Source organism: Drosophila gunungcola, assembly GCF_025200985.1.
Source record: "Drosophila gunungcola strain Sukarami chromosome 2R unlocalized genomic scaffold, Dgunungcola_SK_2 000013F, whole genome shotgun sequence".
In the NCBI taxonomy this organism is placed as follows: domain Eukaryota; kingdom Metazoa; phylum Arthropoda; class Insecta; order Diptera; family Drosophilidae; genus Drosophila; species Drosophila gunungcola.
Genome location: NW_026453171.1, coordinates 2,000,899 through 2,017,545, shown reverse-complemented (window position 1 = coordinate 2,017,545; position 16,647 = coordinate 2,000,899). Strand labels below are relative to the sequence as shown.

The 16,647-nt window shown below is 42.2% G+C and overlaps 3 protein-coding genes across 6 annotated transcripts; 2 read left to right on the top strand and 1 right to left on the bottom strand.

The window, feature by feature from the left end:
• The first annotated feature begins 166 nt into the window (after positions 1-166).
• LOC128256187 (uncharacterized) lies at positions 167-16,637 on the top strand. Of its 3 annotated transcripts, none has more exons than XM_052986344.1 (7): positions 167-177; positions 12,967-13,052; positions 13,114-13,313; positions 13,384-13,583; positions 14,091-15,178; positions 15,660-15,851; positions 15,908-16,637. In XM_052986344.1, the coding sequence occupies exons 2-7, from the start codon at positions 12,984-12,986 to the stop codon at positions 16,040-16,042; spliced, it is 1,884 nt and encodes a 627-aa protein (XP_052842304.1). In that variant the 5' UTR covers positions 167-177; positions 12,967-12,983; the 3' UTR covers positions 16,043-16,637. The 3 variants fall into 3 exon arrangements, with proteins under 3 accessions (XP_052842304.1, XP_052842301.1, XP_052842303.1); XM_052986341.1 differs by lacking the exon at positions 167-177 and adding an exon at positions 8,814-9,035; XM_052986343.1 differs by lacking the exon at positions 167-177 and adding an exon at positions 9,092-9,358.
• LOC128256186 (protein artichoke) lies at positions 1,255-5,636 on the bottom strand. 2 transcript variants are annotated; one of them, XM_052986339.1, is made up of 10 exons: positions 5,413-5,636; positions 5,093-5,344; positions 4,877-5,037; positions 4,648-4,817; positions 3,987-4,589; positions 3,675-3,929; positions 3,006-3,617; positions 2,850-2,944; positions 1,903-2,790; positions 1,255-1,838 (listed from the first exon to the last, which is right to left on the bottom strand). In XM_052986339.1, the coding sequence occupies exons 2-10, from the start codon at positions 5,191-5,193 to the stop codon at positions 1,445-1,447; spliced, it is 3,279 nt and encodes a 1,092-aa protein (XP_052842299.1). In that variant the 5' UTR covers positions 5,194-5,344; positions 5,413-5,636; the 3' UTR covers positions 1,255-1,444. The 2 variants fall into 2 exon arrangements, with proteins under 2 accessions (XP_052842299.1, XP_052842300.1); XM_052986340.1 differs by lacking the exon at positions 5,413-5,636 and having other exon boundaries at positions 5,093-5,398.
• Positions 5,885-7,806, top strand: LOC128256190 (inactive selenide, water dikinase-like protein). The gene is made up of 2 exons (XM_052986348.1): positions 5,885-6,023; positions 6,380-7,806. The coding sequence occupies exon 2, from the start codon at positions 6,392-6,394 to the stop codon at positions 7,586-7,588; it is 1,197 nt and encodes a 398-aa protein (XP_052842308.1). The 5' UTR covers positions 5,885-6,023; positions 6,380-6,391; the 3' UTR covers positions 7,589-7,806.
• Positions 16,638-16,647: the final 10 nt, after the last annotated feature.

Genomic DNA, 16,647 nt, shown 5'->3' with positions numbered 1-16,647 from the left:
GATTCGCTGAAAATCGATAAGGACAGGCAAAGTCGCCTGGCAAAAATGCAGAGGAGGGGCTTTTGGGGGGCGGATTGAGGGGCCAGGATGGCAAAGGCGAACGGCACAAAAGCACATTCTTTTGCGGCCAAAGTGAAACCGAGAGCGTGTGGGTGGCGCGGCAGTGAAAGTGCACATGTCCTGAGTGTCTCGTGTCCTTTGCCACAGTGGGGGTCCTTAAAGATGGCCTACACTCCAATAATAAAAATATAATAAATTGATACAAAACATCTTAGAAGATCAAAGCATAACTCTAATACATTATAAATAATAATTTCTTTAAATACTATTTTGGGAAATTTGTAGTGTTAAATTAAAAAAACTAGTTTTTCTAAGTCCTGTTAATTGTAGCTCTAAAATTAAAAAACTGAAAAGGTTTAAAAACTTACATTTCCACATAAACAAATTTTGTAAAGCACAAAAACATCACAATTAAATTTAACAAGTTCAATACAACACATTTTCCCAGTTTGTTTAAGAATATTCGGATTATTTTTGTTAGTTGTTCTATGTGGATATTCTTCATACTCTTAAGTTTTTAAAAAACAAAGTTTATTGAACAGTTCTATAATTATTTTTAAAGTTTTAAATTAAATGATCTTAACTTCCCATCACACAAATCGGCATTTCTTTAAATTTTGGATTTCATATCGGTTAATAGCCTCTGAAAAGCAAACAAAAAGAAATACTTTTAGTAGTTAAAAAATAACTTGAAAACCCAATGCATACTTTAAGGCGTCCACCAAATCTGTAGGTGCATCAACAAATATGACCGCCAGTGTAATACTCGCATGCCTTTTCGGCCAAGAGCGCGAGTGCGCATTTGTCAGGCTCTCAGGCGAGTCTTTTCGTCCTTTTGCACGCTCCCGCTGCAAAAGCAGAAGCCGAAACGAAATTGAGAATGAATCGCCGCGCCGAGTAGCACTTCGGATTACAGCCTTTGTGTTTTCGCCCTGAATGAAAGTCCGCCAGCCTGGGCCATCAGCTATCAGCCATCAGCTGGCTGTGGTTCCAACGCTTTCTGAATTGCGCTGCCAACGCGAGGCGGCGTCCAAGTAAACAAATACATGTGCGCACGGCTGTGATAATAGGGCGTCGCGCACATGTTCAGCTGTAAGGTCAGAACACATGCACAGCGTGTCCTTACAGTGAGCCATGGCCATAGAAACGCATTTACACGGCCAACAATAGGATCAAGGATCAAGGTCAGGCTGATCTTTTCAAAAGGTTCATTTTATCACATCGATTCGAACTTAAAACGGTTAGTCTTAGCATATAACATTTGTGTCTTTGTAGTTAGCGTCACCAGAATATTTATATAAACCAATAGCTAAACGATATGAAATGTTTACAGTTTTAAGTTCGAAAAGATACATACATACTATTAAATTAAATATGATGTTTACTACAATGGGGAAACAAACAAAACGAGTATTATATACAAAATACAGTGAGGTAGACTGCTGGAGGTTTTGGAAACACCCCCCCTGACCTGAAAGTTTCCAAAGAAGAAAGTGCGGGGACGCTTGAGCGATGGCAGCTGCTGACACTGACCAGAGAACCACTTGCGGGTGTTGCCGTAGCTATCCCTGGACACTATGCAAATCTCAGCGCCACGCAGTTTCTCTTCTCCAAGCGCCACGAGATCCTCTACTGGAATCTGGGCAGTACGATTGTTGTAGGCGTAGTCCGACTGGTGTAGCACCTCATTGCCGGTGCTCCGAATGTAAACATGGAAGTCGGAGACGTCTGAAGTGCCGGATACATACCAGCTCAGGGTCAGCTGACCAGCTTTGTTGCTGTGGGCAGGGAAAAAAGAATGTAACTTTGCCTTAAGACCGTATAATCAAACAAACTGCCTACGTTTTCACTTCACGGAAACGGACGTCCGTAAGCTGTTCATAGTCGAAGCCCTTGTATATCTCCCGCTCATCCTCGGCGCAGTGCAGATACTCATCATCCAACGAGAGCAGCTGCTTGTCCTTGATCAAAGCCGGCGTGCCGCAGTAGATGCCCAGGAAATCCTCACCGGGGGCCGTTTGCTGCAGCATAAAGTGCTTCAGAGGACGGGCATTACAGGCGCAGTGCAGTGGATTTCCGGCGAGAAGCACTTGGCTGCCATTCCGCATGCTGCCCACTATCGATGCCGGCACATCCTCCAAGCTATTGTTGGTTAGATCAATAAATTTCAGGGAGTTCACTTTCACCAGATTGCCAAAGGGCAGGTGGTAGATTTGATTGTGGGACAGATCAATAGTGCTTAGGTTTTGTGGCAGGTCAAAGATGTGCTCTTCGGATGCCAGATTTGCCAGCTCATTGTAGGACATGTCCAGACTTTGAAGTAAAGTGAAGTTGGAAAGAACTCCTCTCCTTAGATCGTTGATCTGGTTATGGGACACATCCAATTTGAATAGCTTCTTGGTGCCGAAGGTAATATCATAGGTAAGCACTGGCATTTGGTTGTAGCTTAGATTCAGGTTCCTCAGATTGTAGGGAATGTACTGATGCGATGGAAAGGTCTTTTTTGTCACAAAACTTATACGATTGTGACTTAAATCCAGGGTTTCCAAGCTGAGTAAATCGTCAAGGACACCGTTGGTCTTGTTGTCCAACTTGGAGAGCGAATTGAAGGACAGATCAAGAGTTCGCAATGAGGGCAGACCAATAAAGATGTCATTTTGTAGCTGCTGAATTCCGTTGGAGGACAGATTCAAAGTGAGTAGCTGCAGCAGGCCCTCAAAAGCTCGTTTGCTTTACGTTTAACAAGATACTTGTGTTATAAAATATTTAACTATTAGATATCCACTTACCTTATATCCCTAATTTGGTTATTAAACAGATTTAACTCAAACAAAACGGGTAGTTTGCCAAAGGCACTGCGCTCCAGGGTGGTAATATTATTGTTCTAAATGGGAATAAGGTTTTATTAGTTTGTTATTTTTTTCAATTTTGTGGCATTTACTTACCTCCAAATATAAGTACTGCAGCGTAGACATGACGGATACAGCCTCCAATGGCGGCTGGGTAATGCCATTGTTCTGAAGCTTTAAACGTTGCACCACCAGCAGACCCGTAAAACTCTGTCCATTTAGACTATTACCGAGCTGATTATGGCTCAAGTCCAAGTAAATTAGGGAGTTCATCACCGGCCAAGTGCCCGCAGGTATTTCAGCAAGTCTGTTGTGGCTGAAATGCAGTTCATTCAGTGAAATAGGCAACTGGAATAGCTTTTCCAGTTGATTGTTATTTAAGTAGAGCTGCCGCATGCTGGTCAGCTTGGCCAGCGATCCTCGAACTACGGAAACTAGTTTATTATGACTCAAATCCATTTCCAGGAGGGTAGGCAAAGTGCCAAAAGTTGACGATTTTATCTCCTCCATGCTATTGTAACTTAGATCAATGGAGCGTAGCGAGAATAGGGTTTGAAAAACTCCATTAAATATGCTGGAGATGTTATTGTGCGAAACATCAATGGTGTGCAGTTCATAAAGTTTCGGAAAACAGTTCTTGGGTATATCAGTTATGCTGTTGTGCGATGCATTCAGTACTTTTAAGCCCGTCATGTTTTGCAAAGGAATCTGCATGATGACATTAAATTAGTAAACTTTTTAAATACAAAAAAAGGTGAGTATCACCTGCGCTAAACTGGTGAAATTATTATAGCTCAGCTGAAAGTAGGTGGCAAAAGTAGTCTCATCAAAGCTGCGACGGGAAAAGTTGGCCAAACGGTTATGAGACAAGTCAAGAACCGTGATGTTAACACAGTTTTCAAAGGCTGCCGTTTCTATTAGTTCCAAAGCATTATGCGAGACGTTTATTACAGCCTGGTAAATATCCTTAAACGAATTCTTTTCAATCGTGGTGATGTTGTTCTCCGCTAAGTCGAGGAGCTAAAATTATATGCCTTTATTAATACAGATAAATATCTATTAAATTTAAACGCTTACCTCCACATAGTTCATCTGCGTAAACATCTGGTATTCGACCTTCCTCAGTTGGTTGCGTGCCAAATCTATAGTTCCAATGCGTTGTATTGAACCAAAAGTACCGCGTCCAACCTCTGTGAGCACATTATCGCTTAGGAAAAGACGTCGCAGGAATCGCATTCCCCTGAAACTATTTGCATCCAGGCGAGAAATATTGTTGTGAGATAAATGCAGGACTTTTAGGACCGAGTTTCTGGCAAAAGTTCCCCGACTAAGTTCGTTTAAAGCATTGTGAGAAACGTTGCACCATCCCATCTTTGTGAGATCAGCTATGTGCTGTGACTCCAACTTTTTGATCTTGTTGTGGCTGATATCCAGAACCTCTAACTCTCTAAGGTTCTTGAACTGGTTGCGTTTAAGATTCTCCAATTGATTGCCATGCAAGTCAAGGGTTTTCAATTTCCGCAATGGCTGAAAAGTCTCTACAGGCAGATCACTCAGGTTGCCATTGGTCATCCTTATAACACCAAGAGAATTGCAGATCTCTTGACCAGCAAACAGATCTTTGGGCAGCGTCTCAAAGGCATGGCCATCGATTACAAGTTCCTTCGTTTTTCCAAGAATCTATAAAGGTATTTTTTGAATATATAAGCAATTTTTGGGTATGAAATGTTATGCTTACTCCAAATCCTAATGGTCCTATCTGGCTTAGATTTGTGCGGAGTAGGTGCACTTCCTCCAAAGTGTTGTTAACTCCATAAAATACATAATCCTCAATGGTGGCCAGCGGAGTTTCTTCTATGATCAGAAAGCGCGCCTTGATATGAGCAAACAGAGGACCATACAGACGTACTAGAAAACGAAATATGATTTTAAATATCAACATTTTATGGTTTAGTCAAAATACGCACCAAAATGTCCCCTGTAGATTGTCAACTCCTCGATTGGCACGTCAAAAGAGGCCAAATTTTGGAGGGCTACGGATAAAGTGGCCAGATTGACATTCTTACAGCGTATATATAGACCATTATCGCTACCTTTGACACATTCGCAGGGGTACAAGGCCTTGGCTCTGTTTTAAATAAAGTATTAGTAGGAAAATACATAATTAAAAGAAAATAACTCACTTTTTGGGGCACTTGAACTCGGGTTCGCCGTATACATATTCCGAACTGGCCAAGGCTATAAATTGCAGCAGAACGAGACTGCGCAGGCGTAGCTGAATCATGGTTTTTGAGATTTCGTCAGCGTTTTAATTTAGTTTAGCCCATTGCCCACAACCAAGTTCGTTGCTCAAGTCTTTTGTGGGTGCTGCCTTCTGGAAGTTATACTTCTTTGTCTATGGAGTTTTCCGCTTGAGTGAATAGGGCTTTTTTAAGCTGTGCAGATATATACTACTTGGCTTATCAACGAACAAAGGTAAATATGTTAGTGGTTTCCTACTCACTTTTACTTTTCACTCTGCTGGCGCAACAGGTTTTGATGACCGCTCTTTGCCTCTTTCTGGCGCTCTCTTTTGTGCTGTTTAAACAGTCCATGAAGTTGTTTTTCACTTAATATTTTGTCCGGGAAGGTTTCCAAAAGTGAATGACAACTTTCAGTTGGATTTACCTTTTATTTCGCATAAATAACATGTTTTATTTATTTTACTTTGGGCGCCTGTTTTTATCGATAGATTCGACAGCCCTGCATAGAACTATCGCCCTTGATTATCGCCTGCAATTCAGTTCGGTCCGCCCCCAATCACAAAACCCATATCTCAATATATACACTTGTTTTCCAATTAATATCGTTAGTTATTTCTATTCTGTAGAATTCTACAATTAAATGTTTTTGATTATCGAGCTAATTAGCCAGAAAATTCAAAAATGAAAAAAGCCCGCCTTGTTCCATGCTCCATCGTTTCACAATTACGGCCCACTAGCATTTGAGAAAAAAAAAGTTTTACCATCTGGTAACACTGCATCTCGCTCGTTGAAAAAGCAAAAACCAGGCGCAAAATAAATAAAATTTGCTGACGACCCGTACAATTCTCGTTGTAGATTCGCACAAGCAAACGTAAGTGTAAAGTCTTTACCAATTACCACCGATAAAGTGTGAAATATAAAAGTGTGCACTTTTTTGGCATTTTGCAATTGAAATGAGTGGGCATTGTTCACGTTTCTCGCCTCGCCGACGGGGAGAAATACTGACTTCGCCCGTTTTAGCCGCCATCGCGGCAACAGCCAATCACAGGCCGCGCTACACACACGCAGCGGAAAATCCGTGTACATACACGTCTGAGCGCTGTGGTATTGGTGACCGGGGAGAACGCGAGTTACTCGCTGCATAGTGTGGACCATTATGTTTTGTTGCGCGGCAAAAGTGCGTTAATTGGTCATACCCATTCATAATCAGATTTTCTTATCCTTCAGCCGTAAAGCAAGATGAGCTACGCCGCTGATGTCCTGAACTCGGCCCATTTGGAGCTCCATGGCGGTGGCGACGCCGAGCTGCGTCGTCCTTTCGATCCCACAGCCCACGATCTGGATGGTTCTTTTCGGCTCACCCGCTTCGCGGATCTCAAAGGACGCGGCTGCAAGGTGCCGCAGGATGTGCTCTCCAAGCTGGTGTCCGCCCTGCAGCAGGATTACTCCGCCCAGGACCAGGAGCCGCAGTTCCTCAACGTGGCCATTCCCCGGATCGGCATTGGTCTGGACTGCTCGGTGATCCCGCTGCGACACGGCGGCCTCTGCCTGGTGCAGACCACCGACTTCTTCTACCCCATCGTCGACGACCCCTACATGATGGGCAAGATTGCCTGCGCCAATGTGCTGAGCGATCTCTACGCCATGGGCGTCACCGATTGTGACAACATGCTAATGCTTCTGGCGGTCAGCACCAAGATGACGGAGAAGGAGCGCGACGTGGTCATCCCACTGATTATGCGGGGCTTCAAGGACTCAGCTCTGGAGGCGGGCACCACTGTGACCGGAGGGCAGAGCGTGGTTAATCCCTGGTGCACCATTGGAGGGGTGGCCTCCACCATTTGCCAGCCTAATGAGTACATTGTGCCAGATAACGCCGTAGTGGGAGATGTCCTTGTCCTAACCAAGCCACTGGGCACCCAAGTGGCTGTGAATGCCCACCAGTGGATTGACCAGCCGGAGCGCTGGAACCGCATCAAGCTGGTGGTGTCCGAGGAGGACGTGCGCAAGGCCTACCACCGGGCCATGAACTCCATGTCGCGGCTCAACAGAGTGGCCGCTCGCCTCATGCACAAGTACAATGCCCACGGGGCCACCGACATCACCGGATTCGGACTGCTCGGTCACGCCCAAACACTGGCCGCCCATCAGAAGAAGGACGTATCCTTTGTCATACACAACCTGCCGGTGATCGCCAAGATGGCCGCGGTGGCCAAGGCGTGCGGCAACATGTTCCAGCTGCTGCAGGGCCATTCGGCCGAGACCTCGGGAGGATTGCTGATCTGCCTGCCGCGCGAGCAAGCCGCCGCCTACTGCAAAGACATCGAGAAGCAGGAGGGCTACCAGGCATGGATCATCGGCATCGTCGAGAAGGGCAACAAGACCGCCCGCATCATCGACAAGCCGCGCGTCATCGAGGTGCCCGCCAAGGATTAGGTCGTCGCCGCCCGTACAGCCGCTTTTGTCTACCTTAAGTATCGTAATTTTAACGTAACTGCTGCTCCCCTCAGTTGTAACCGGCATTATCGGTCTTTGTTTTTTATAAAAAAGCTTATCAACTTCAGATTCACTGATCACAATAATCATGGACGACTCTACTGCAATACGAGTGAATAAAATGAAAACACTTGACTCTTTTATATCGAGTAAACGAACGAGAACGGATTTTTTGGGGGAAACGAGGCAACAAGTGCATGAGCTTTTTATAAGTAAACTTTTGTTGTTAAATGTATGGCGCATAATGGATTGGAAAAAAACTGGAGCATCTTCGAATTGTTTGCTCATTTTAAACAGTCGGCTGTCATTTAAATTTAATCAAATTATTTGACCCATTAAAGCAGGCATAGAAGAGGTCGTTCTACAGGGTCGCTTAGTTGGGATTTAAAACTTCGCAAGCTTCAATTTAAAATTGGTTTGCTTATTTGTGTTATTCATACATACAATATGTACACGCTTACGATCGATTGCAAAAAAGAAAAAAAAAAACAATCACGCGTTTTGGAAGTCAAATTGGTGGTGGTTTTCGTGAATTTTTATCAGAGTAGCTTTGTTTTTCAGTTCAGACTTTGAAGCGGGTAATCTGATTTGGATATTTCCGGTTATTAGGTACATATGTTTTCAATTAAAAAACATTGAATTGGAAACTCAAACTTTTATCAAATGAACCGATTGCTCAATAATTATGGAAAACAAAGTTTTCTTGTTTTAAAATTCTCAAAATATTTTAGAAGCTAAGGTATTGGGTCTGTTTATGGCGAAAAAGAGTTTTATTGAGTATCTTAGTTTTATATCTTGTCAGACTTTGATCTATTACACTTACTTACACACCAAAAGGTAATGTAAAATATAATTTAAACTGTATATTTTAAATTCACCAAGGGTGTTTAATATTTCTGATCAAATAAATACACTTCTCGTTCTTTATCGCCCGATCAATTGGCATTAGTTGCGGAGAGAAAAGCTTTTTGAGAGCTTTGCAACCGAAAGCCGAGAGAGGCTATCGTCATGGGCCATTCTCCCGCCTCCCAGATGCTCTCCAACTCGGGCGAACAGGTCCGAGCTGCGTCTCCGGAGCAAGTTGCCATCGGATCGGATCGGATCGCACTGGCGGGGATGGGGATGGGGATGGGGATGGCGATAGCTGGTGGCAAGTGCGGATCGGAGGCCTCAGTACCGCCCGAGCTAGCGACGCGTCAAGATCCGAAGATCCAAAGATCCGTTACCACAGCGAAAAACCTAACACTGCGCGAACCGTTACACTCAAGTGCTGGGAGCGATCGAACACTAATACACTTACCAACGAATTTCCTTCCCCATTGAACTGTAGCTGGTAGCTGGTACCTGGCCTGGTAGTTGCGTTTTTGGAGTTTTGGAAAAGTGCACAGTGAGTGCTGCAAGTATTTGTGCGAGAGAAATAACTAGACGAAAAACGAAAGACGAAAGAGAGTGTGTGGGCTGTTGTTTCTTTTTGGTCTATGTCTATAGCCTATGGAAGAGGAGCTCGAAACCGCAGATAGAAACAGAAACGAGTTTTCGTTGTCGTGGTATTTCACATTTCACGTACTGCATGTACGTGGAAGTACTCGCTTTTTGAAGTGAAATTCGAAAAGCAGCAGAAACGCATCCTCCCCGACCATGTAGCGATGTATCTGGCAGATTGGTTGTGTATCTCTTCTTGGCCAGATGATTCATGTACGGTGGGCACTCGTACGTACACTCGATTTATTTCCATTTCCCCACGGAACCGACCGACAGCGCAGTATTCAAATTGAAAGAACAGTGGCAGTGAACTATAAATAGAATTATTTGTTTTCATATACCGACGAAAAAAAAAATGGCTCGGCAAAAGTCGAAAGTCGAAAAGTGTTCGGAAATTCGCCCATTAGCTGAGTATCTTTGCATCTGTATGCTCGCTAAACTTTCGTTTAATTTAGCCAAGTTCAAACGGCGTCTATAGCTTGTTTATGTCCGCTTGGCTTGAACTCGTGGATTGTTTTGTGTGGGTGCCACAAATTGGCAACTCGACACACAGATACGCAGCACACTGGTGTCTAGAACACATATAGATAATGATACATGCCTGCCTGGCGCATATATAGACGTTAAATTTCGCCTACGTTTCGATTTGATTTTCGGAAATTTCAACAACAGAACGGCGGCGACGACAACAACACCTTCGCTTTTTTTTTTTTTTGGCCATTTCAAACTCGTTGTTAGCCCGCTATTTGTTTATTTTACGATTTTGTTTGCCATTGCCTACGTATGCGATCTGGTATTTGGCGATCTGTGATCAGCGATCTCGCTTCCCCTTTCCGAAACCCCGCCCACTTCGATGGTTTAACCCATTGTAATACAACTCCCCCAATTTGGGAAAACAACAAAACATTTTTGGGTGTTCTTATAAGATTTGATCTTTGACTTCCACTTTCTTTGTGTTATAAAATGTGTTTTCTTAAATTTAAATAAATTTTCAAAATCATTTTTTGAAATATAAATGAGTTACCTAAGAATAATAAGAAAAATAACAAGTACACGTTATCTTACATTTCTCAACAAAATATAAACATTTTTAGAAAATGTAATAATATTTTCCATAATTGTACACGTGATTCATAGCATACATACATCCCACCTTTTAAGATGTTTACTTTCGCGCAGGATTTTCGTAAATGACTCAGTTTGATTTAAAATCATTAATCATTAATGCCTTAACTTGAGCTAATAAATTCTGAAGATTAATGCAAATTAAACTAAATTTTGCAAGCATAAAATTAAGTTTAATTTATTGTCGTAATTTTAATGTTTTCTGAGAACTTCAAATAAATATTTAGTTAAAATTTAAGACTTAGAAGGAAAATAAAAAGGAAAACATTTTTTTTCGGATTTTTTTTATTGGCAATCTTTTTTTTTGCCAATAAGTAAATTTTATGGTTAATAATTTAGCAGTATTCCAGTGATCCCTGCTACTATATACAACATTCTTTAAGTTTGTTGTGTTCATCTATATATAGACGATATCCTTAGAAGGATACTCCAGCGTATCTAATTCTAATATTTTAAAAATCTAAATACACCAACCATAAAAGAAGAGATGAATAGATTTAGTAAGAAATCGTGGACAGACTTCATAACCATGAAAACAATTTAGCTTTAAGTCTAGTAGACATCAGTCTAACGCTAAGAAGACTCCAAATTCTAAATAAAGTAAACCTGAGCTATTTTAGTTAAACGGATTGCTTGCCAACAATGGTAAAATTAAAAAAAAAAAAAAAAAAAAAATTAGTGTTTGTACGTTACACATCTTATGACTTCGATCATTAAAATAACACGTAATGCCAAGTTTTTCATTCATGAAACTATAAAAATGCCTCAATGATCAGTGTTCGGTGACCAAAGTACAGACAATATGGAACGTAGTCGTTCAAGGGGTTAATGTTAATTCCAATCGCCAGGCAGACAGAGCAACATGTTTCCCCATAGCTTCGATCCGAGTATTTGAGTATATGAGATCATTTCTGACCTGCGTGTGTACACTGTACATATGCAAAAACAAAACACGGGCTCCGCTCTCTCTGCGTTTTGTTTTTGTTTTTGTTTTTATTATTGTTATTGTCGCCAAAGTGAGGCCCAGAGAACAGCTAAAAACGTGCTGAGATCGGGGGATACACTATATACGATTTGCTATATACGATTTGCTATTTAGTGGGTGGGAAGGAGGCGGAGGGGGCGACGCTGGCGGCAGCATCAATTAGATTTGGCCTTTTATATTTATATTATGATATTTTATGCGTGTATTTGGCTGACGTGAGGCTTTATTATTTGTGTTTTGTGTGTCTTTATTAGCTCTATGCTGTTGACCATATGGCGTAGCATCCCCGCCGAAATCACCATTCAAAAGGTGATTTATTTAGCTCGCCTTGATTTGATTACTTAAGCCAGTTAGCGTTGACGTTTAATGCAGTTGCTGTCAAAAGCTTCGCCTTATGACATCATCGCCAGTCGGTCATCCTTCTCGTATCTCGAATTTTTGCATCATCACCGACTATCTCTCTCCCCAAGGCTATCGCTAAAAATCGACAAAACAAAAACTGCATCCACAACAAAATAAAGGCGACCCAAAAGATACATATGTATGTATACAGATGCATATATGTGTGTAATCTCGTGCATGAGTGTGTGCACCTTGTGTTCCGGCCCAGACAAAAAAGGAGTTTAAGGACACGTTGAAAGTGAAAACCTGTTTGACATTGAATTTTTGACTTTTTGCCCCTGGGTTTTTGTCTTGTTTTTGCGTGTGTGCCAGTTCTGAAAATCAATGCCAGCAATTTTGAAGGTTTCACTGCCAAAGGGTAGTTCTAATTTGAAGGGATCGACAATTAAGAAATTGTATTTTAAGTTAATATTTACATACAAAACAATTTGAAAAGTCTCATATTTAGCCTTGAAATTTCAAAGTTGTTAGAATTTATTGTTTATATAACAAGCTTCACAACTGACAATTAGATTTTTATGGCATATTGATTGAAACAATTATATACAAAGCTATAATTTAAGGTTCTGTTTCACTCTTCTATAAATAGATGTATGTACATACTTATTTAAATTTTTTAAGAATAATTTTTTATTATTAAAGAAAACTGTTTTGAACTGCTTTTTATGGATTTTAAAATGTATCTATAAATGTAGAATAATTTTTAAAAAGATGAATTTACTTATTTAGTATATGGTGTAAAAGTGCTTTAGATAAACTTGTATACCTTTAACGTACTGGTATATAAATACAGGATTTTACGATCATAGTTAAGTTGTTTAATTAATATCATTGCCAAATTATATTGTTGTTTTATTATAAAATGTGAAATATGGTCGATGGGGATTTTTCTTACTAGTCCAGCCAACTAAAACATTTCAACATCTGCCTTGTAAGGCCTAGAAGCTTCAGTGTTTTAGAACCACTTCTGCCACTTTCCAGGGCATTTCATCTCCGGATGACAGCCTCTGGCGGTTCATGTTCATTGTTATTTGGTATTCCCTGCTTTGTGTGCTCGAGTGATGCCCACTTCAGATGACTTAAGCTTCCATTAATGCGCCACAAGTTCTCACTTCAGAATGCCGAATGCGGCCATTTTCGTATGGTCGCGTGGGTGGGAAAAATGCTTGGGATTCGGATTCTTGCGAACCGCCTTGGAGCGAAATCAACCTGCTGTTCGGGGTCGCAATCCGTGATTACGTGTCTCGCAGACACCCACGACTCGTTTCACTTACTCACACGTAGAATTTGAATAATTTATGAATGATATTGGTTTCCGTTTCAGAAAAAAACTAATTGGAAATGCAGTACTCGAGCAGTTCGGAAAATTACTCATCCTCGTTGCGGGACAAGCCTTCGAAATGGGGCAGGGTAAGGCCTTGATTAATGATCCATTTGACTATAGCTGATTTTTATGTCACTATTGATTTAGAACGACAAGAACTACGCCTATAAGAAGTCATCCTATCAATACTCAAGCGCTGGAGACAATAGTTTGTCCTATCAGGGTAAATCTCCCGACCAGAACATAGACCAATTGGATGCATTGCTGGAGGATTTGAAGCAGGAGCGCCAGATTACCAACAGGGATCGCGATCTGCTGCCCAGCAATGGAACAACCTATAGAACGCTGTGGGTTTTTATTTCAGTTGTTAAAATTATAAACAGTTTCTAAGGGACTTTAAATATGGTTTTGTTTTAGTGAACGCACTGATCCTTCGGGCACTGTAACGAGGACTACGCGAGTGGTCAAGACCACCAAACACTCGGGTTCTGGAGGCCAACAGCCCTTTATCGATGATGTGGAGACCTTCAATCCCACCGACTATAGCACCCTTCAGTCTACGGCCAAGTATTCGAGCTTGAAGCGGGATGATTATCAGACCAAGGAAAAGCCCTATACTTAGGTAAGACTCATCAAATGTTTTTATCCCGCAAGCCCTTTATAGCCGCACTGATAACAAATAAAATAGTCAAAGGCTATTAAAATATTAAAATCAGTTCCAAAAGTATCCAAAATATGAGAAATATGTTATAATTTTACTATTTAAAATAATTAAAAACCGCAATAGATAAAAATCAAAGCGAATAATGTTTAAATGAAGTATTATTTTGTATTTTTATGTACTACGTTTTTTTTACCAGCGCCATTTATACTTCTGTGGAACTCAGTATTATTGGCATTCTCAATTAAAGAAAATATTTTTTTAATATTTAAGTATTTATTTAAACTAATTTATTTATTTCCCCAATTACTTTTAATTAATCCTGTTTATCTACAAAATATGTTTACAAATAACTTACAATTTAAGCATTTTTGAGTTGTTTTTAAAAAATTTCTGCTGGTCTTAATTTGAAAAAAAAGAGAGTCAAATTTTATCTTGCTTACTAATTTAAAATTTTAACTACTTGCAGCCCAATCACCTAGCGGAGGACATTACGAGAGCAAGTCGAAGATCTACGAGAGCAATCGCACCATTAACAACAACGTGGAGCTGCTGCCAGCCACGACCAGCAGCACCCAGCAGCAGACGTTGACCAGTGGCACCACCATCGACAAGGAGCTGCAGGACATCGCCCTGAGCGATGGCATCTTGCCCGCTCCGGGCACCAAGGTGACCACCACGGTGAGGACCTACACGTACGAGATTCCGGCCACAGGACCCGGTAGCAACACCAGCACCATTAACCGCACTCACAACCTGAGCAACTCGAATACGCTGAGCAGCAGCTACAAACTGCACGAGAGCCACAACTCCAGCCAGAACTTCTCGCAGCTGTCGCCGATCCCGCACCCACAGCCATCGCATGTGCCGCAGACCGTGGTCTACAACACGGAGAGCTACTCCACGCTGAACAGGCAAAATGATCGGCCGGTGGTGAGCAACCAGTCCTACGAGATCCGGGAGCACAAGGAGACCACCACCCGGGGCGTGAGCCCCCAGCCCCGCCAGCTGCCACTGGGATCGGGACCGGGACCGGCCGGAACTCCGCCGGGCAACCGTACCATCATCTACAATATCCACAAGACGGATCACGTGAACACAGTCAATGAGCTGCCGCCGCAGCAGCGTTATCCGCCGCACAGTCCGGCCCACAGTCCCAACTACGGAGCACCCGCAATTGGACCACACAGTCAACCGCTGCAGCCGGGCGTGAATCGCTATTACTACAAGGAGACGGAGACCTCGAACACGGTGAACAGCATTCATGGGCCGCCCAACGGCGGACCCTACGAGCCGGGTCTACCCCAATCCGCTCCACTGAAGCAGCTGCCGCCCAACAACGCGTATCCGCCACAGCAGCCACCAAACGGAAACGGGTATCCCCCGAACACGAGCACTTACAGCTACAAGTACTCCTCGACCACCAACACGAACAACCGACGTGGTCCCGACTACGGCTCGCCATCACCATTCCCCGTGGACGGTGTTGAGTATCCGGTGAACAGCAATCCTCCTCAGCGGGTGGACGATCTGATGCAGTCCTTCGGAACTGTAAGTACACGTTTACAAAAACCTAAAACCTAATTTCGCTTTGACAAATTGATACAAATTTCAAAAATAACATATCTTAATTCTAATTAACTAAGACAGAGGTTTCTCTTCTGGAACCTCTTTTCGTGTTCTCAAAAATATTTAAACAAAATATTAAAATTTATGAAAAGATATAAAAACTTATGGTAATAGAGCTCACCATTTAGTTTTTCCGCTTTTCACCTACTAACATGTTCACAAACGTATTAACAAACCAACAATATTTTAAACTGCTTATAAAGCGTGCCTCTAGATAAGAACTTATCACAACCTACCTAAAATGTAATTAAGAATTAGAGTTGTATGTCATTTCTGATACCTCAATTACTGCCATAACTTGTAAACAGTAAACTTGTAGAGGTAAGACTTTTATGACATCATAAATACAGATTCGATGTTGTGTTAAGGCTTTCACTTACCGTATTTGCTCTCTGCTTTTCAGACCACTGACCATGTGGATCGTGTGGACATTGAGACTCCAGTGCGCAAGCGTGAAATCGAGACGGCGGTGGCCTCGCCCAACCAGCAACATGTGCCATCCGTGAACAAGGCGGGCAAGGAGGTGTACTATCCGCCCGGACACGACACCATCGTCATGAAGCGCGAGGAGATGCATGCTGGCTCTGCTTCTGGCGTGAGTATACTTATAACTTTGAGGTGGAACATGATCCCAAATCGGAATATTTGCAGGGTCGCTGGGCCAAGGGTTCCGGAATGTACGAGTACGAGTCCGGCTCCAAGTCAAAGACGAAAACCAAGTCCGGCGGCGCCGTGGTGCCCGTGTGCCTGCCCCTCTGCTGTGCCATGCCCTGCTCCATTATGTAGTTGGGCGGACATCGCCGGCATATCGTTACTTGTACATAGGTTTCTAATATTTGCCCTTAATAGGTCTAACGCTAAATCCTGCCCCGCGTCTTTAATTGCTCTCTACTAGGTCGTCTAGCTTCTATTGGGTTTGCTTGTCAATTGGTTGCTCTAATCGTTGTACGCGTAATTTGTTTGCCAAATTTTATGTCTATCTATCTATAAATTATCGTCTTTGTATATAATTTGTGAAGCGGCATCCATGGATGGCCCAATTGTTATATTTTTTCGGATTTTCGGATTTGATTGTTCGCCCCAACCAAAATTGCTCAAAATTGTTGCTCAAGCATTTAAATTTGCCAGTGGGATGCCCAAATAGTTTACTCGATGCCAATTGTTTTAACTGTAATTTGCATACCGCATACCAAACACTAATAAATGAGCCGTGGAATCCAATTCCCCCTATTATTCGTTTCGCCAGCGCCCCCGAATACCCACTAATCATAAAGCATAATCGTAACTGCGACTTAAAAGGTAACCCAGTCGTTACAGAGCCATAAATACTATCTCTAATACACGTAGTAACCATAATAAAAAACGAGATCTAACAAACGAAGCGATGAACT